Source organism: Capricornis sumatraensis, chromosome 12 (assembly GCF_032405125.1).
Source record: "Capricornis sumatraensis isolate serow.1 chromosome 12, serow.2, whole genome shotgun sequence".
Lineage (NCBI taxonomy): Eukaryota > Metazoa > Chordata > Mammalia > Artiodactyla > Bovidae > Capricornis > Capricornis sumatraensis.
This window is the reverse complement of record NC_091080.1, coordinates 22148096-22169957: the sequence shown is the minus strand read 5'-3', so window position 1 is coordinate 22169957 and position 21862 is coordinate 22148096. Positions and strand designations below refer to the sequence as shown.

Here is a 21862-nt window from a genome sequence, read left to right as displayed (position 1 = left end):
AGAGGAGGAGGAGGAGAAAGACCATGAACACTCAAATGGTAGTAAATTAGAACTGTTATGACAAGTATGGGTGATGATAAGGCAGAAGTGTTATGGGGGAAAGTTGAATCTCCTCCTTCAACATTCCTCCCTTTACCGTGGAATCTTAACCAGATTTATGATAAGATCTCTGTAAACTTCCCAACTTAGAAAAGGTTTACAGTCAAACAGCTCTGAGCTCTGCATGCCAAAGGCAGAATTAGTCTGGGAATTTTTCACTATGACTGAAGACTTTACTAGCACCTCACTCACTCATATACTTGTAAGCACAGAGGTTTCCTCTTGAAAAAGTGCTATTTACTTTAAGATTCTTGAATAATATAAACGAACATTTATTAGCATTAACTGTGTACCAGGCACTGAGCTAAAGACTTTATCTCTTTGGTCCCCACAAAAGTTTTAAGATGGTTTGTTGTTAACACTGATACTTCACGTTTGACACTTTTGTGACACCATGGACTATAGTCCACTGGGCTCCTTTGTCCATGGGATTTTTCAGGTAACAATACTGGAGTGGATTGCCATTTCCTTCTTCAATGGGTCTTCCCGACCCAGGGATCGAACCCACATCTCCTGCATTACAGGTGGATTCTTTACCGCTGAGCCACCAGGAAAGCCCTCAAGATGGTTTACATATAAGGAAGCGAAGGCTGAGAGAGGTCCTGTAAGTTAACCAATAAGAGCTGGCATGGGAACACCTGAGTTACTTAATGCACGTTAGACTGTCATTGCATAGTTAAAAAAAAAAAAATTCCAAACCTGGTCTACTTATTTCTTTGAGGAACCATTTGTTTCATGATCTAAGTAAAATATTCTTTGTACTTACTGATGGAGGGACACCAGCTGTACATACATGACCTAAAGATTTCCCCAGAAAAACCTATTACTAATGCATCTGCAAAGCACATTTAAAATAATTAAAGCTTCTTCTGGTGGCCTTTCTTTCATCTCTTTTCTTCTCTTTTTAATTTAAATGACTACAGTTTAACCCTTTGCAATAATGTTCTCTTCCACCACCCTTAGGTGTTAGGTCCCAACCCTACTCCTTAGGACCTGTTTCGAGCACCCACTGGATACCTAACACAGATCTCGGAGCTTGTCATGATAACCTCTCTTTTGTTTCCACTCTCAATCTCCCCATCCCCTCCAGCTCTGCCATACTTTCTTAGACAAACCTCAATCCTGGCTTAATCCAATTTCCCACTTATTCCGTGCTTATACTCACACATTGGAGAAGGCAATGGCACCCCACTCCAGTACTCTTGCCTGGAAAATCCCATGGATGGAGGAGCCTGGTGGGCTACAGTCCATGGGGTCGCTAAGAGTCGGAGACGAATGAGCGACTTCACTTTGACTTTTCACTTTCATGCGTTGGAGAAGGAAATGGCAACCCACTCCAGTGTTCTTGCCAGGAGAATCCCAGGGATGGGGGAGCCTGGTGGGCTGCCATCTATGGGGTCGCACAGAGTCAGACACGACTGAAGCAACTTAGTACTAGTAATAGTAGTAGTATACTCACACAACCAAACGTGGTCCCACAAAAGGCTGGCAGTGCTGACCTTAAACTCACAGCCCCTCACTTCAGGAGTACCCTAAGTGCCCCCTTGATATTCCCACTATCTTCCCAAGTGGCACAGAGGTAAAGAATCTGCCTGCCAATGCAAGAGACACAAGTGACGAGGGTTCAATCCCTGGGCTTGGAAAATCTCCTGGAGTAGGAAACGAGAACCCACTCCCACATTCTTGCCTGAAAAATTCCATGGACAGAGGAATCTGGTGGGCTACAGTCCAGGGCGGCTCGAAGAGTCGGGCACGACTGAGCAGCTGAACAGAGCACAGTTCATTCCCACTCTGTTTCTCTGCCCCGCTCACTTTCCCGCTCTCCCATTCAAGTATTTCACATCTCCTCTCTTCAGATCACTGTCTTCCCCACCATATTGATTCTCAACTGTTGACCTCAATTCTTATTCCACTAAGAAAACTGGAAGAATCAGAAAAGATCTTCCAGAAATGCCTATTGCTGGGTCTACCCAGACTAGAGAGAAACTGCCCTGTTCCCAGCAAAGACCAGCTACTCACAAGATCCCATCCTGCCTCATATATTCAGGAACACTGCTCCAGCAACGTTGCTCTCTCTTTTCTGCGTCATCTAATCCTCCCTCTCAACTGTTCTCCTCAGACCACCAATATTCCCTCCTTTCTCCTTTCAAAAGAAAAAAAAAAAAACACCTCACTTGATCCTAGAGATCCTCAAAAGATCAAGAGATCCTCACTTGATCTCTCCAGCTACAGCTTCATGTCTCTCCTACTTCTAGAGTCTGTTTTAGGCGCAGTTTTTATTTTGAAGGTCAAACTTGTAACTGTATTACTTTACTATTACTATGACAGGCTGTGTACTGTGCTAGGTCACTTCAGTTGTGTCCGACTCTTTGCGACCTCCTGAACCGTAGCCCACCAGGCTCCTCTGTCTATGGGGTTTCCCAGGCAAGAATACTGGAGTGGGTTTCCATTTCCGCCTCCGGGGGATCTTCCCAACCCAGGGATGGAACTGGCCATCTCTTACATCTCCTGCATTGGCAGGTGGGGTCTTTACCATTAGCATCACCTGGGAAGCCCATTACTATGATAAGCAGTATCTCTGAAGTGTCGACTGTGTGCGCGCTACCGTGCCAAATATGTATATTATCTCACAGAAACCCTCACAACCTGGCTGCTGTCCCCAACCTCTCTTACGGTCCTTCCTGCTACTCACTCCCACCGCCCTCACTTGGCCCTAGGCATCCTTTGCCTCCTCACATTCCTGGGCTGTGTCAAGAGTCCTTCTACCTCAGGGCCTTTGCACTGGCTTTTCTCTCCGATTGTTCTGTTCTTCCTCCAGACATCCTCCCAGCTCTCGCTCTCAAAATAACATAAAATAAAATCGGCCCCAATTACACTGTGCAGGCATAGCAGTTGTCAAACTGTCCTCAAGACCTTTCCAGGGGTCCATGAGGTCAACACTCTTCTCGTAATTTTCCTGAAACGCATACATGTTTTTAACGTTCTGCACTGCACTCATAAAACACTGAAAACATATTCTTAAAAAATCTACTTGCAGAACCATTTAATACTGAGTTGAGAGCTACCAAGAAACATCAGACTTTTCTTTCTGTACCAGCTAAGAATAGACCCTTCAATCCCCTCTTGTCAGTCACACCTGAATAAATAACAGCAGCAAAGAACGTGAGACGCTAGGATACTTCCAAAGTAGTTCAGCAGATGCCCAGTTTAACAGGCAGATGGTCTGAAGGTCATGCTATTTATTCAATCTTCAAAAATATTTTGGATTTTATGCCTGGATTTAGTCACAACTAAAGCTGCCTTACTTAAATCCCCTCCCAAACTGCTGGCATGAAGGTGCAGTCTGGATCGTGTCCAGCCCTGACAAGGGGTGACATTGCAGGGACACGCCCACATTTGTGTCGTGATGTAGGTGAGTGTCTACCCCAGCCCTCAGGAACAGCCACGCGGATACTGGCAGAGCATCACGCAGCCTTGGGGACCTAGAAAAACTTGTTTTCCTGCTAAAATCCAGAGGGCTTTTTCACTCCTGACCATAAAATTTTATAAGTGACTTTATTGCTGTGGCTGCCGGGAAGTGCGGGGCCAAATTTACAACTCACCTTCCTTTTGTTAATAAAGTATATATCATACATTATGATATATAAATATAAAGCATACATTTATATGTAACATTATATATAATATAGTATATATTATTAGTGTTATAAAATCATTACATATACTATATATATTATCTGATATGTAATATATAACATAAAGCATTATTATATCTATTGCACCGGCTTCCCTGGTAGCTCAGCTGGTTAAAGAATCGGCCTGCAATGCAGAAAACCCCAGTTTGATTCCTGGTTTGGGAAGATCCCCTGGAGAAGGGAATGGCAACCCACTCCAGTATTCTTGCCTGGAGAATTCCATGGAGAGAAGAGCCTGGCGGGCTACACTCCATAGAGTCGCAAAGAGTCGGACAGGACTGAGCAACCAACACTTTCAGTTTCATGTATTATATAATGTTATATAATACATATATATATAGAGAGAGAGCGGAGTCTCTGCTCTATACTAACCCACTAACCTTCCTCTTGGTCCCACAGTCACAGCTACATTTTACTGAAGCTTGATACACAGTACTGGATGTAAGCCACTTCACTGTTTCAGAGATGTGGGAAAATAAGAGTAGAAAATGAATCAGGCAGAGAAACAGAAAAGAGGAGGCTTTCCAGGTAGACAGAATAACAAGTGCAAACACTTGGAGATGGGACCGCACCTGCCTTACTCTGGGACCAGAAAAAGGTCTGGCCTGACTGCCCTCAGGATGGCAGAGGCAGCCTGGAGCCCACAGTGCTGACTCTGCCTGGCACGCCCTGACGCCAGACATCTGCACAGCTCACGCCTGTTCATTCAGATCTCTGTTCAAATAGTACCTCACCCAGGAGAGTCCCTCCTGGGCCAGTTCACCCAAAACCCTTCACACTTACACACGTGCATGTACACACACACACACACATACACACACTGCTCTAAGCACTTCCCCTCCCTTTATCCCACTTTATTTCCCTTCATTGTGCTTATGAACATCTGATATGTATTTGCTTATATGTTTATTAACTTCTCCCTCAATAGACTAGAAGCTCTAGCAAGCAGGTTTTTTTTATGCGATTTTGCCATTCCGGCAACTACAACAGTACTCAATAAATACTGACTAAATGACTAGGAAGGTGGTTTACCACTACATTGAAAAAGACCTACTAAGCCATAAGAAATTTACCATTAATGGGTACTAGGTAAGAGTTTATGCAAAGTTTTATTCTAATCAAACTTATTATAATGATAGCTTTTATAATGACAGCTTTGGCAGAGGAGTAGTAGAGAATGGACCAGATAGGAAATCCATGACAAAAAATCCAAATGCTAAATCCTGAAGGTTAAGTGAAGGTTAGGAAAAAACAGCAACAGAAGTGAGAAGGAAGGAAAGAACTCACAACAGAGACAAGCAGTAGAGAAAAAGACAGTAGCATGTAAAGACAGCAGCATGTATCATAATGGGCTTTCCCAGGGGCTCAGTCAGTAAAGAATTCACCTGCAATGCAGAAGACCCCAGTTCGATCCCTGGATCAGGAAGATCCTCTGGAGACGGAAATGGCAACCCACTCCAGTGTTCTTGCCTGGGAAATCCCACTGACAGAGAAGCCTGGTGTGGTCCATTGGATCGCAAGAGTTGGACTCCGACTTAATGAAGGCTCTATATAAATATTGTAATCGTTAAATCAGGCATGAAACAGGTCGCTTGAAGGCCTGGGTGATCTTGTGTAAATTACTTATATAATCCTTGGTTTCCTTGTTTCTAAAATGGGGATAATATTGGCATCTACCTACTTAGTTTTATTATGGGGATTAAGTGAAATAACCTATGCAAATACACAATTGGCCAAACATAGTGACTGCTAACTGGGCTCCATGAGGAAAGGGGCTGTGTCTGCTTTATACACTAGTGTTTCCTAGGCCCGAGCACTCACCCTAGCCAAAGGAGCCACTGAACGCATATCCACCAAGAGGAAATGAATTAATGAAGACGATTAGCAAGACAAAAAAATAATAAATCAGTTAACTACAAAGCAAATTCTTCCTATAAAAATAATGGAGCTAAATTTGCCCAGGGAGTGGGGAGACTGTATTTAATCTATTTATGAAAATACTGAGGCTGAGATGGTTACAGGACCCACCACAGTTAAGTGTCTAGTAGGCAAAGGAACTGTGTTCCGGATCGCACAACGAAGCACAGGCTGGAGATAGAGAAGCCTGGACGCCAAAGCCTAACCTAATAGGGGAGATCAACAAAGGAAGAGCAAAGAGAGTTAGCATCCTGGGAAAACGCACACAGGGACAGAGATTGAGAGGCAGTCAAAAGCTAGTAAGAAAGAGAAAAGGAATGAAACCTTGAAAGCAAACAGGGAAGATGTGAGGGGGGAAAAAATGGTCAACAGTGTCAAAATTGCAAGAAATACAGTTAGAGTGGAAACTAAAAAGAGACTGCTGGAGGTTAGCAATTAGATCACCTTTGCAAAAGAGATTTTCATGAAGTGGCTGGGGCAAAAGCCAGATCATGGGGACAGAGGAGGAGTTGAGAAAGGGGACGACAGGGAAAGTGTAGAGAAATCAGTTCCGGAAAAAGCAGATTGGGCTGCAGACGCACCTAAAAGCCTACCTGGCCACGTATCCCCACTACCAGCTGCGAGAGGTCATTTGTTTTTAATAAAGTATATTTTCCCGATGGCATTTGTAACATATCTTACTCTAGGAGCAAGGTTAGTCCTCGTGAACGTCATGCAGTGAGCCCATCGACACGGCTCCTGCAGTATGAGTTTTCAGATATCCAAAGGGCCCTTTGTGGTGGCAAAGATAGTTCTGGATATTACAAAATAATGATCTGTAAAAATATAATACTTTTATCAAGTCTTTTAAAGAGCCAAAAAGGACTACATAACCTACTGATTCAGAGGCTGCTTAAAATATTTAAAAGGCACATGTATCAGGAATAACTGAGGATTTTATACCAGTTTTTAAAAATGAGTACACTAATCAGGGATACAAGAGCACCCTGCGTATTTCCTTAATCCTCCTCATGACCCTGAGAGGTAGGAATCACTAGCCCCATTTGGCAGATGAGAAATCCAAAGTTCGGGGAGATGAAGCGTGTCAGTCATAGTATGCTAACTGCTGCAGCGGATAATACCCAGATCTTAGGGGCTCAACACAGTAAAGGTCCACAGCCCTTCTGAGTCACAGTCCAATGTGGTCAGTGAGCTTGGGGGCAGGAACACAGAGGCTCTGCTCTCTGAGTCAGGGATCCAAGCTCTTTCCACTGCAAATCTACATCTGCAAGGAACAACGCGAGCAGAGGCCCACGGATGGCTTTAGAGGCCACAGTGACAAGCATCACTCCCACTCCACCGGCTGAAACTCGGTGACACAGCCCCACCTTTCTGCACACCAAACGGAGCCTCACAGATGGCCAGGAAAGACGCGGAGACCCAGAGACTGACGGGCACAGCATTCTCTGCCACAGGAAGTAACATCGAAGGGACTCTTGTGGAGGCCCAGTTGTTAAGACTTCACCTTCCAATGCAGGGGCTGAGGGTTCGATCCCCGATTGGCAAACTAGGATCCCACATACCTTGCAGCCAAAAAAACCAAAGCCTAACACAGAAGCAATATTGCAGCTAATTCACTAATGACTTTAAAAATGGTCCGCATTTAAAAAGAAAAAAACCAATACAGTATACTAACACATATATATGGAATTTAGAAAGATGGTAACGATAACCCTGTATGCGAGACAGCAAAAGAGGCACAGATGTATAGAACAGTCTTTTTGACTCTCTGGGAGAGGGAGAGGGCGGGATGATTTGGGAGAATGGTCTTGAAACATGTACAATATCATGTCTAGGTTCGATGCAGGATACAGGATGCTTAGGGCTGGTGCACTGGGATGACCCAGAGGGATGGTATGGGGAGGGAGGTTCAGGAGTGGGAACTTATGTACACCCGCGGCAGATTCATGTTGATGTATGGCAAAACCAATACAGTATTGGAAAGTAAAAAAATAAAAATTAAAAAAAAAATAACATGTAAAAAATAAATAAATAAATATAGTATACGGAAGAGTTGAGACATAAACCCGACACTACTTGAGGGTCCCAAGGAAACTTGCTCTCCAGTTGGGCTTTCCCTTTCATTTCATTAAATCCATTACTAAGTTTAGCATTTCTCCAAATAACCATGATAATGGACGATTACAGTATGTGTTCCTTTTTTTTTTCACCTATCTTTTGCTGTCTGTCCTGCAATTCCCTTTTACAAATCGATGGTCTTAGTCTTCTGAGGGGCATACACATGAACACAAAATTTGGGGAGCCCTCTGAAGCCCATCCAGACTACAGAACGCACGTGTGTGCTGTGTGTGCACGTTCAGGCGTGTCAGACACTGAGATCCCATGGACTGCAGCCTGCCAGGCTCTTCTGTCCACAGGGTTCTCCAGGCAAGAATCCTGGAAAGAGTCGTCATTTCCTACTTCTGGGGATCTTCCCGACCTAGGGACTGAACCCGCATCTCTTGCTTCTCCTGCACTGACAGGCAGATTCTTCATCACAAACGCCACCCTAGGGACGCATGAGCCCGAGGCAAAGGACTCTCCACTGCTTTACTGTTGACGTCTGGCTTTCTTGCCAACCCCCTACCCCACTTCAGCCCCACCCCGCTGACGCCCTCCTTGTTGTAGCTTCTGTCTCTCGGTCACTGTACCCTGTTCCTTCTGCCTAGGCTGTCTTCCCCCAAGAGGAAGGCTCATTCCCTCAAGGTCAGCGTTTCGATGTCACCTTCTCAGGAAGACCTTCCTCTTCCTACCCTACCCACACTCCCATTCATGTTTTTCCCCTCTTTAGCACTTCGCACCTTCTAACACATTATGCATTTTACATACTTATAAGTTTCGAAGTTCTCCCAGGGTTAACATGTGAGCTCCATGAGGGCAGAGATCTTTGTCGACCTTGATTCTGTTTACCGCTCTATTGCTGGCATCTATGACAGTGCTTGGACACCATATGCATCTTCTGGAATAAATTACTTTCAAGCTGGTTTTAGAAAAGGCAGAGGAACCAGAGATCAAATTGCCAACATCTGCTGGATCATCAAAAAAGCAAGAGAGTTCCAGAAAAACATCTATTTCTGCTTTATTGACTATGCCAAAGCCTTTGACTGTGTGGATCACAATAAACTGTGGAAAATTCTGAAAGAGATGGGAATACCAGGCCACCTGACCTGCCTCTTGAGAAATCTGTATGCAGGTCAGGAAGCAACAGTTAGAACTGGACATGGAACAACAGACTGGTTCCAAATAGGAAAAGGAGTACGTCAAGGCTGTATATTGTCACCCTGCTTATTGAACTTATATGCAGAGTACATCATGAGAAACGCTGGGCTGGAAGAAGCACAAGCTGGAATCAAGATTGCCGGGAGAAATATCAATAACCTCAGATATGCAGATGACACCACCCTTATGGCAGAAAGTAAAGAGGAGCTAAAGAGCCTCTTAATGAAAGTGAAAGAGGAGAGTGAAAAAATTGGCTTAAAGCTCAACATTCAGAAAACGAAGATCATGGCATCTGATCACATCACTTCATGGGAAATAGATGGGGAAACAGTGGAAACAGTGTCAGACTTTTATTTTGGAGGGCTCCAAAATCACTGCAGATGGTGATTGCAGCCATGTAATTGAAAGACGCTTACTCCTTGAAAGAAAAGTTATGACCAACCTAGACAGCATATTGAAAAACAGAGACATTACTTTGCCAACAAAGGTGGGTCTAGTCAAGGCTATGGTTTTTCCAGTGGTCACATATGGATGTGAGAGTTGGACTGTGAAGAAAGCTGAGTGCCGAAGAATTGATGCTTTTTAACTGTGGTGTTGGAGAAGACTCTTGAGAGTCCCTTGGACTGCAAGGAGATCTAACCAGTCCATTCTGAAGGAGATCAGCCCTGGGATTTCTTTGGAAGGAATGATGCTGAAGCTGAAACTCCAGTACTTTGGCCACCTCATGCGAAGAGTTGACTCATTGGAAAAGACTCTGATGCTGGGAGGGATTGGGGGCAGGAGGAGAAGGGGACGACAGAGGATGAGATGGCTGGATGGCATCACTGACTCGATGGACGTGAGTCTGAGTGAACTCCGGGAGTTGGTGGTGGACAGGGAGGCCTGGCGTGCTGCAATTCATGGGGTCTCAAAGAGTCAGACACGACTGAGCGACTGAACTGAACTGAACTGAACTGAACTGAACATTTATTTACTTTTGGCTGTGTCCAGCCTCAGTTGCTATGCACGGCCTTCTCTCTAGTTGAGGCACGTAGGCTCAGTTACCCCATGGCATGCAGGGTCTTAGTTCCCAGACTAGGGATAGAACCCTCATCCCCTGCCTTGGGAGGCAGATTCTTAACCACTAGACCACTAAGGAAGTCCCTTTTTGAATGAACTGAGGGACAACAAAAGAGTAAAAAAGAGAAAGGGCACATAGGCAGATGGCTGCTGTTGAAAATGTTCTCTTTCTAGTTCATAGGGGTTTATTTTAACACCATGCTCCACAAACCGGAGACAGTATATATTCATTCATATATATATATATATATATAAAGTAACATGATTTTAAAGTACTATATTCAGTTCAGTCGCTCAGTCATCTCCAACTCTTTGCAACCCTATGAAATGCAGCACGCCGGCCTCCCTGTCCGTCACCAACTCCCAGAGTTCACTCAAACTCATGTCCATCGAGTCAGTGATGCCATCCAGTCATCTCATCCTCTGTCGTCCCCTTCTCCTCCTGCCCCCAATCCCTCCCAGCATCAAAGTCTTTTCCAATGAGTCAACTCTTCGAATGAAGTGGCCAAAATATTGGAGTTTCAGCTTCAGTATCAGTCCCTCCAATGAATACCCAGGACTGACCTCCTTTAGGATGGACTGGTTGGATCTCCTTGCAGTCCAAGGGACTCTCAAGAGTCTTCTCCAACACCACAGTTCACAAGCATCAATTCTTCAGCACTCAGCTTTCTTCACAGTCCAACTCTCACATCCATACATGACCAGTGGAAAAACCACAGCCTTGACTAGATGGACCTTTGTTGGCAAAGTAATATCTCTGCTTTTCAATATGCTATCTAGGTTGGTCATAACTTTCCTTCCAAGGGGTGTCTTTTAATTTCATGGCTGCAATCACCATCACAATAAATTGTATTCATGTATTTTCCTCAACAGGCCAAATGGAAAAGTACTTTATATAATTCTTATTAGCACTATAGCGTGACCTTTTAAAGTCAGCAATCTTATCTTACAAAAGTGAAACTAACAGTTTTCTTTGAAAATCCACTGAAGCATTAGATACCTATAAGCATTTCTCTTAAATGAGTCCTTCTAAAGCCATTTTCAAAGTGATTCCACGATTTGGCTAATGGTAATTAAAATTAATAGAAATTTCAGCTGAAATATTTTATTCTGGAAGTCATTTTTCAAACATACACTGTTCAGCATCTCACTAAAAACACGAGTTTTGAATGCAAAAAGGCATTAGGAAACCTAAAACATTGGTCAGAGATACATTCAGATTAAACAGATGAATAAAGGGCAAGGCAGGAAGGGAGAGGGTAACATAGAGGAGGGGAGGCAGGAGAGGTGAGCAGACACCCACATACTGGGTTGGCCAAGAAGTTCGTTAGGGTTTTTCCATAACACTGTACAGAAAAACCCTAACGAACTTCTTGGCCAACCCAACACACCCATACTTGTATACTATAGAAGTCAAGTTTCAAATCCAAGAAGCTTACCGGACTTAAAAGAAGACACTTGGAAGCCATCCACTATTTCCAAGTTCTGCTTTTGAGTTCCAGTCCTACCATTTACTTAGAAGATATTCCAACCTGCTGCTCTCAGTTTTTTCATTTGTAAAATTCAGATAGTTTTACGCAACTGTTTGATGAGATCATGTATATATTATAAAACTGCTCTATAAACAAACACTAAGGAGAAAGGTATTTTTACATTTCTGACATGAATGTCCCAAGCTTACAAGCTGGACACAACTTAGTGACTGAACAACAAACATTAATTACAATCTGGTGTTTAGACAAAGTCCTGGTATTCAGCCTGCACAATGAGAAGATTAGAGATGCTTGCTCCACACATGATACAGTTAATCATATTTCCTTGGTATAAAACAAAAGGCTTACGTAACTAATAAGGACCTACCATATAGTACAGGAAACTCTACTCAGTACTCTGCAGTGATCTACATGGGAAAAGAATCTTAAAAAGAGTGGATCTACGTATATGTACAACTGATTCATTTTGCTGCATTCTTTTATATTCCAATAAAAATTAAAAAAAAAACAAGAGGCTAACAAGTCTTCCAAATATCCTTCTAATAAAAAGTGGGGTGGAAGGAATATTGTCATTTATGTTACTTTGAAAAAAATAAGTGACAATCTATTGATAAAACAGAAACAATGTATATTGCATCTTAAATTAAGGTTATTATCGACAATGGATATTGACCTTTTAAGCCACTTAACCAAATCAAAAACACAAACGTGTTTCAAATAACTAAATAGTCACAGGAAAAAACCACTCCATACCCAACAAGATCAAATTAATTTGTCAAGGGAAAACATAGTGGACTAACATGTTTCGGGTCTTTTTCAAAGGTCTATTTTTAGACATAAACCAAACGCTCTTTAATTAAAACCTTTGCCTATAAACATATTTCCTGAGCAAGTAAAGCCTAACAAATCCAATATGAGTGAAACCCTGTACCCTGGAAACAGAAAGGAGCCCCGAGTCATTTACAATAAAAGTTTCATATAACCTTTCATCACTCCCACCACAACAGCAAACATGCAGCCTTAAAGTGAAAGCTTTCTAAATTTAGATACCTTCAAATAATGCATCATAAGTTGTATGTGAAGGCTGAATAAATTATTTAAGTCTCATCTTTAATAATGGGATATCATGTTTAACTTGTAATCAAAATGGAAAGTTGTTATACCATATATTACTGTACCAAGACTCAGAGTTTCCAATCTATATTTAGTTCACATTAAAATGGAAGCAAAGACGCAAACCAAGCTAAAAATAAAATGTTCTACAAAGATGAGATTTTTAAATGGATTGAGATCTAGCTTTATTTGGTCCCTTCAATGCTGGTTGCATTTCATAGCACCTTAACTTTGCAATGCTATATAAGCCATTTTCCATTACCTAGAAAAGTAATCAGAAACTAAAGCCCACAAGAAAATCCATGGGCCATATACTTCCAGCACCTGATTATACACAGCCCACAAGTTAAGAAGGTTTTTACATGTTTAAATGGCTTTTTTAAAAAAAAGAATATTTGTTAAGACATGAAAATGTTATGAACTCAAATGTTAACATCCTTGAACTTTTACTGGAAGAGATGGTTAGATAGCATCACCGACTCAACGGACATGAAATTGAGCAAACTACAGGAGATGGTGGACGGCGGAACGTGGCATGCTGCAAGCCATGGGTGTGCAAAGAGTTGGACACAATTTACTGACTGAACAACAACACACATATAGACATATACCACATGACAGCCACTTATAGGAATATTCAAGTACTGCCTATAGATGCTTTTGCACTACAGCAGTAGAGCTGAGTAATTCTGACAGTCTATGGCCCACAAAGCTTTGAATATTTACTACCTGACCCTTTATAGAAAAAGTTAGCTGACTTCTGCCTAGACGAATGTTAATTACTCTTATAATTCAAGATATCTTCCTGCTCATCACCTATCAAAATGTAAATATTCCTACTTGCTTTTCACATCATAGTGAGTTTCTGAACAATAAACTTATTAACATTGCTTTATTTATTACCAATCTGCTGGCCTTGTTTCTCTTTCCCATACTATTTCGATCATCACCTAATTCAATGTTTCCACGTAGAACTGTGGCTAAGTCTTAAACAGTACTTTCTAATTTATTCTGTTTCTGTTTCAAATACTGGATATGAACCAGCAGAACCTAACAGGCTGCCGTCTACAATCTGAAAAACATTGAGCAAGTCCTCCCTAATCTACTCTACAGAAGGTTTATGGTAAAAGATAATGTTTAATTGTACAAATTGTATCTCATAAAGCAATGAAAAATACAAATCAATATTTCCATATTGATCATGCCTTACCTTATGGTAAGGTTTATTTATACATCCCTCAAGTTAAAGTAAAACCAGGTTTTAACTGAATAATATGGTGGTTATTCTTTTAATGGGCAGAAAGAGATGCCCTAATACAGGTATAGTGTTGCAAAGTTCAGAATATCTTTCCAGTGTTTAGGTATGTTTAGAAACTCATTTATGGACATTAAAATTAACTAAGACATATAAATGTGGAAAAAATAAGTGGGAGCATAATAAAGCAAATTTTAGGAAGCATTTTTGACACATGAAGCTTCATGACCTTAGCCAAGATGAGTCAAAAGGTCTTTGAGTTGGTTCCTATCTGTTTTTACCATTTGGCTTATGACAGTTGAACAATTCTAGTCTATAATCCTGACCAAGGCTCCTCCAGTCATTCACTGCAAAATGAAAGACCACAGTATTGATGGGCCAACAAAAAGCAAACCAGGTGACCCTCACACTCATGTTCAAAATTAAGCTGTTCTGAGTTTAGTGCTGTTCCAGAATGCCTCACTCCCAACAAACACCTGTGAAATTCTCTACAACAGTAAATCTAAACACAGAATTATCCTTGAGGCAAGATGAAGAATTTAGGGATAATAGTCAAGGGTAGAGAGAAAGGAAGAGATCTGATGAGTTACAGCTCCCTTTAGTTTCCCCAATCAGCAGTACTTAAACCTCTGTATACAAGTGATTTATTTCCTTTGAGGAAATCAAGGCAGCCATAAAATTATCTAGTGTTTAGCACTGGGTAGCTAGAGGAGACTACCTGAAATCCTATTTAGCTGATAGTTTGAGAATCACTGTGTGTATGTGTTAGCCACTCAGTCGTGCCCAACTCTTTGCAACCCCACAGACTGTAGCCCACCAGGCTCCTCTGTCCACGGGATTCTCCAGGCAAGAATAATGGAGTGGGCAGCCATTCCCTTCTTCACGGTATCTTCCCGACCCAGGGACTGAACCCAGGTCTCCTGCACTGTAGGCGGATTCTCTACCATCTGAGATACCATAGAAAGAAAAAAGGTGAAAAACAGAGAATGAGAAAAGTAGGAGAGAGAAAGCAAGGACAAAGAAACAGAAGGGAAAAAATGGGAAATGAAAAGAGGAACAAAGAGCACACAATACAGGATTGAGGAGGATACTAAGACATACATGTGGATTTTATTAGACCACGCTAATTCAAAAAGCATGCCGGTCTTACTTATTCTTTACTTAAGAAGCGTATAGTATCCACTGCAAAAAAGCTGAGATTGGTGTTGTCTTAAAATAGCCCATATTTCCTTTCATAGAGAGCTGGTTAATTAAGTGATGACATAACACGCTAGATTAAACCCTATGAGATTTCCCATATGGGATCATTTTTTTGCAGCTCTATAGAGGTCTAATTGACAAGTAAAATTGTATATATACTTAAAGTACTTAGTGTGATGATTATTTGATAGACATATATATTGTGGAATGATTCCCACAATTAAGTTAATTAATATATCCATTACCTCACAGCTACCATGTGTGTACCTGTGTGTGTGCTGAGAATACTATCCTCTTAGCAAATTTCAAATACATGAGACAGTTTTAGTAACTACAGTCACAATTCTGTACATTAAATCCCCAGAAGATATTCCTCTTAGAGTTGAAAGCATGTACTTCTCCCCATTTTCCCCACCTCCCAGCCTTACTCTCTACCATTCTGCTTACTCTCTACCGGACTGCTGACAGTACAGTTTGACTGAGCTCAATCTGATATAAAGGAATACTTTGCCACCAACAGAAAGAACAAGGTATCTCTAGACAAACATTAGAGAAATGATCTCTATATTGTATCCCCAAACAAACAAGATGCAGAATGTGTACAGAATGTTCTCATCAGTATTTGTAAAATACTACATATTTAAGTGTGGTGTGTATATATAAATACACACACACACACACACACACACGTGTGTGTTAGTTGCTCAGTCATGTTTGACTCTTTGTGACCCTGTGGATGGACTGTAGCCTGCCAGGCTCCTCTGTCCATAGGATTCTCCAGACAAGAATATTGGAGGGGGTTGCCACTCCCTTCTTCAGGGAATCTTTCCAACTCAGGGATCAAACCCAAGTCTCCTGCATTGCAGGTGGATTCTTTACCATCCAAGACATCAGGGAAGCCCATGTATGTATACATATATATATTCTTTTATGTGCATAGAAATTTTCTAGAAACACACAACAAAGAAACTGTCAACAATTGCCTTTGAAACAGAGACCATGAAGTCTAGTGTGGGAAGGAGATGACTTTTCAGTGGATACCGTTCCATCACCAAGTATCCTCTCACACTGTCTGAAGGTCTTACTATATGCACACTTTACTTTTTTCAATTAAGAAAAGTCTGGACACTTTCCAAATGCCACAATTAAGGTTCTTCACTAACACTCAAATTATTTAAAATATTTACCAACGTTTACCACAAAAACACACTTAAAATAATGTAATGACTTAAATTAGTGGTTATTTTTCACTCCAAAGCTAAACACCAATCAGCTTTATGATCCTAAGGATCTTAAAGGAAACTAAAAGAAGTAGTGCGTTTTAATGCTAATACCCATATACACGAAGCATTACATGAACACATGTAATGTATACACACAGTCATTCAAGAAATAATGTTCAACTCATCTTCTCAATTCACTCTGCTGTAGGCTCTCTGTACGTGCACAAGCGCTTTCCAAAGAGAGTGTATATTAACATACACAAACATACGTAAGCATGTGGATATAGGCATGCAAACTATGTGTTCATGTGCCACGTATACCATTCCAGACTGCTATACACTATAATGAAGATGCTATTAGTAACCACAACCTGTCAGACCTAATGATCCCTTGGTTTATCTTCAGGATGTATGAGCTCCTGCTGTCTAATAAATGACTAAGCCTTGGGCTAGTCCCAGGGCCTCCTCCTCCAGGCTCTCCCATCTCACACACCTGTGCAAGGGATCAACGGAGTGTCCATCCTTTTCCAAAGATCTTTTCCCTCAACTTTTATCTGGATCATAACTGAAGCTGGAAACCAACAGTTGAATTTAGCGGTGCTCCTTCCCCCCACTGCTCTGCCTTCATCCCTGAGAATCAGAGATGTAACTGCTGAAATTTGTGGCAGATATGAACAGTCTGGACTGGGGGATGGGGCGGGTAAGGAGGCCAAGGATCAGCAGTTACAGCCAATTTACGCCCTGATCGCTTGTGTCCATCCATGTACGATAATGTTGATAATGTTGATGAACTTGTATGCACTTGCATTAAGCAAGTATGAAAAACACAACTTCTAAAATACAATACATTTTTGGTAATTTAAGGAACATTTCATTTAATGATCATTAATTATCCCTAATCATGGCAAAACATTAGTGTTAAATATTTTTTTTAGAAAGTTAAATGGGAAACCAACAATAAATATGCTTCTTGAATTGACTCTCAGTCTTGATATATATGCTTTTCCCAAAAGCACAGAAAATATCAAATTTAAACAGTATAATTGTAGCTATTATCATCAGTTCAAGTATCTTTCAAATTTTAGTGGTACTCCCAACAAATTTGTTTTTTATTTCACTCAGTTCAAATTAGAAATCTCTCTAAATTTTCTTCTAAACAGTATAAATTTATTGATCAATTTTGATGTAAGTAAACATGGAATGTTAACCATTTCAGATGAATATGTAAAAATGCCACTTTACCTGTCATTTTGCTGATTATCAACACAGTTTTGAGAACTTTTTAAATTAAGATTTTAAATGTTAAAGGCACTCTCTGTTAGGAAAGTCCCTATTTTATTTAGCCTTAATCTTCTAAAAATACATTAAACGCCATACCCTTAATTTATCACAAATTTTATTAAATTAGAAATGTCACTATTAAAAGCAGTTACAAGATGTGCACTTAAAAATGAAGCAGTCTTTGACTGTTCATTCAGTGAAGTTTGTTAACAGTTTTGTGTGTGCTTACACATATTTATTTTAGAAAGTAAGGAGGCAGGCAAGTGCAAACATGAATCCACAGGCATATAATAAAAGTTCTATTTTCATATGTGGGTCCCTTAACCTTAGAAAACAAGTTCTCGTAAAAATAGGTATCAGAATGAATTAACTTCTGCACATTTATTTTTAAAGAGCACACAAACTTAACGATTTTATTGGTTCCCTTTTCTAATTCCTCGTTAAAATCGCCCAGTGATAACAGACTCTCAAGGGTATAATTTCTAAAATATGACCCAAATTTAGAATATATAAGTAATGTTTAAGTTGCAAGCATTTGAAATATATATATTACATAAAATCAAATTAAAACTCTCAACTTGAGCCATCACAGATCAGTAGCATGTGCTACAGAAAGAGTAACACAGCTTGCCTATCTCCATATACGACAAAGCAGTTACTTTTTAGTATTAAAAATAACCATGCGTGTGTTGGTAAGATCTGAATACAGCACTTAGTGGAAACCTGGGACTCGAGGTTTGTGGTTTGTGCTGCGCAGAGTGCGAGCATCATTTACCAAAGGACAGCAAAGGGGAAGGCAGGGGTCACCTCCCCATCCTCCCCTCTGGGAGGGTCAGGCAGGGACAGGCTGCTGCCCTCGGGAAGAGAAGGTGGCGAAGGTCACAGCTGCTCTGGCTGGCCTGCCTGCACTTTTCTCCTGTGCAAGGTCTCCGCAACCACTGCTCGGCAGGTAGGACCGAAAATAAAAAAACACTCCTTTTTGGATCGCTGAGTGGTAACTCTAAACAGCGTTTCGGCTTTTTCCCACGCTGCTTGGCTCCCCGTCTCCACCTCTGGCTGCCTGGCTCCCCGGGAGCCCACCCTGAAGGCCCCAGCATTGGGACCGGGAACAGCTCCCGCGGGCCCCGCCCCCAGCCCCGGCTCCGCCCTCACCTCTGTGCCCCACGCCCCCGGGCTCAGGCCCCGCCCCCGAGCCCAGGCCCCTCCCTGAGCTCAGGCCCCGCCCCCGGGCTTTGGCCCCGCTCTCACCTCTGCTCCCCGCCCCCGAGCCCAGGCCCCATCCCCGGACCCCGCCCCCGCCCTCACCTCTGCTCCCCACGCTCCCCGGCTCAGGCCCCGCCCCCAGGCCCAGACCCCGCCCTCATATCGGCTCCCCCGGCTCCCGGGTCCAGGCACCGCCCCCCCCGGCCCAGGCCCCGCCCTCACCTCTGCTCCCGGGATCCGCCAGCGCGCGCGCGGGCGCCCTCCGTCCCCTTCCCCGGCTGCCTCCTCCCGCCTTCCCAGTTGCTCTCGGCCCGCCTCACCTTGGTGCGGATCTGCCCCGAGGTGGACACTTTGCGGATCAGCTTCTGGGGTCCCTCCTGCTCCGCTTCGCTGTCTGACGAGTCGTCTCCGGGCCCCGCCGGGACAGTGGCAGGGGTGACCGCGGCGCCTGCCGCTCCTCCCGCCGCGCCCGGGGGGTGGTGTTGGCCGCCGGCCCCGGCCATCCTGTCCGACTCCTGCGGGAACACAGCCCCGCCCGGCGGGGGCGGCGGTCAGGGGCCGCGCTCCGCTCGAGCGGGGCCGGGAGCCCCGCGCCGCCGCCGCCATCTTCACCCCCCAGCCGCCAGTGCAGGGGAGGGGTCGCCCGGGAGCCCCCTGGACCCCGCGCCCGGCTCCGGCAAGAGAGCGCCCGGCCCGAAATACCACCCGCGCGGGTAGCGGTGATGGGAGCGACGGACGGGTCAGAACTACGTTCCATGTCCCACGTCCCCGAGGGTATGGGGTCCCCAGGGTGGGCCGCGCAGGGCGAGCGAGGTGCGAAATCTCCGCACACACATTCCCGGAGGCCCAGCTGGCGGCGATGCTTCCTCCCTCCCTCGGTTCCCGGGCAACCGTGGCAGGAACGGCCCCGGGAGCAGAAAGGGAACCTGGCTTCCTGCCGGCTCCCCTGGGTGCTCCCCCCACCCTCCCGAACTCAGGATCTCTGCAGAGACACTCGGGCCTCGCGGCACAGTCCCCGAGAGTACAAGTCCCCTGCGGCCCCGCGACGGACGGGCGCTGCCCCTTGGTGGGTCTCCGGATCCCGCAGCCCCTCTGTGATGAAGCGTACCTCTCCCGCCTCCGCCCGGAGGTCCGGGTCCCGTCGGCTCTCCCGACCGTGGCCTTCAGTTTCTGACCCACCCCCACCCCCATCCGGCGCACACGGAAGAGAAGAGCATTTTCCGGGAGGCTCCACTCGGCTCGGAGAACTTTTTCGTTCGGAAAGAGCGATCCCTTGGGCTAACAGGAAACTGGCAAGGGCGTGGAGAGCGCGCAGAAACCAGCGAGTTACACGCAGCCCGAGACGACGGCGGGCAAGAGAAAGGTCTGAGCTCAAGCGCGAACCGGGGGGACTGCCTAGAAGAAAACAAAGCGCCGGAGCCGTGCGAACGCCGGAGCCCGAGCACGAAAACACTGGAAGGTCCTGGGAGAGAGCCACTCCCTAACCCGGACTAGAGCGGGAGGAAATGGGATCAACAGGCGGCAGCCACCGCTCACAGCTCGTCCCCTGCGAGCTGGTGGAGCGGACGCTTGGGAAACAGCAGTCTCGCCTTGCCAGGTGCACGCCTGCTGTGGGAGGGCTTCGGGGAGAAGAGACTCAAGTGACAGGTTCCTCTTGTGATCCACAGAGAATTCCAGGCTGCTGTTAAGCTGTGTGTTTAAGTAGGGCAAAAAGTCCCTGCCACACCATGGAGTCTCTTCACGCTTCAGGAGAGCATCCAGTCTCTTTAGCGTGTTCGCGCCCTTCAAACTCATTCTAATTTTTTTTCAGTTGACATGACCTTTAAGGGTCCTCCAGACTAAGGGAGGGGGTGTTTTGCTTTGGGGTTTTTGGGTTTTTTTGCCTTTTTTTTTTAAGTTTAAATCTTACTGTCAATAATTTGATGCTGTAGAACTAACAGTTCTAAGAGATTTTCAGAAACAAAATACAATCCATGTACCACTGTCTAGCCACTAGGTAGATTGAATTGATTGAAATGTAAAATGTGATGGTTAGTTCAAATGTGCAAAGACAGGAGATTGTGGCCAGGTATTACTAACTGATAAAGGCCACTTCTTTGGGCTGTTGTCTTCTTTAGGAAGAGAAAGTAGTTGGGCAGAATAAACTTTAAGAACACTTAAGGCTCCATAAAAATGCAAGTCTGTATCTACAGAGAACATACCTCTGAGAAGGGAATTCTTTTAAAAGGAAAAAAAAAAAATGGCCTTTATTCTAACCCAACTGTTTGGTCACTGACAAATCCAGTGGTCTCACAAATCCAAAGAGCACTTAAGTCAATGGCTTTTTGAAAGAATAAACCTAGTTCAGACCTTCTCTTTTAATGTGAAGTCCAAAGTCACAACCAGGACCAAAGTCAAAATCATGTGTCTTATTCTAATGTTCTATTCACAATACCACATCACACAACAAAAGTTGGTTTCTCCATTATCATGTTTCTATTCACATTTAGGTTTAAAGTTTTATATAAGTAATGTTTTCCAAAATCCAGGCAGAGAGTGAAACAGAAGGGCAAGGTCCATTGTTTTATGTCCATGCCTATTCTGTGATCTTAAGAAGAGGACTGAATACAGTTCTCACTCTCATTCAAACATTGATCACTTACAAATATTAGATAAAAAAGTAAATACATATATATATAGCTTCATGTGCAAAAGCTGGGCTATTAATATCTCAAAGTAAAGGTATTCATTACTTCATGAAAAATTAACCTCACAGTTACCCCTGCTCTTTAAAGACTCTTGTAACAAGTTCTAAAATTTGGTTGTGACTCTGAAAGTATAGCCAGTCTTCACCTGCCAATGTTAACTCAGTGATGCCTGGTCTGCATTTTCCCTAGAACATACTTAGAGTGAAATACTGTGTAAGCAAGTGAAGGAATGTCGCACCACTTCCCACAAAAGGTAGCTCACAAAAGATACTCTTTTCTCCAGTCATCTCTTCTGAGGAACTATAATCCCTAACTTAACGTAGCTGACCCACTGGCATCTTCTCAGGTCTTATCCGTAAATTAGAAATTGCCAGAAGGG

The 21862-nt window shown here is 43.5% G+C and overlaps 1 protein-coding gene across 1 annotated transcript in view; it reads right to left on the bottom strand.

The window, feature by feature from the left end:
• Positions 1 to 19968, bottom strand: part of DGKH (diacylglycerol kinase eta) — a 193207-nt gene extending 173239 nt beyond the window's left edge. Inside the window, exons 1-2 of the mRNA XM_068984345.1 lie at positions 19905 to 19968; positions 19117 to 19311 (exon numbers count right to left, since the gene is read on the bottom strand). Of these exons, the coding sequence (XP_068840446.1) occupies positions 19117 to 19299 (183 nt within the window). The 5' untranslated portion in view covers positions 19300 to 19311; positions 19905 to 19968. The remainder of the gene's footprint in view (positions 1 to 19116; positions 19312 to 19904) is intronic.
• Between the last annotated feature and the right edge of the window lie 1894 nt (positions 19969 to 21862).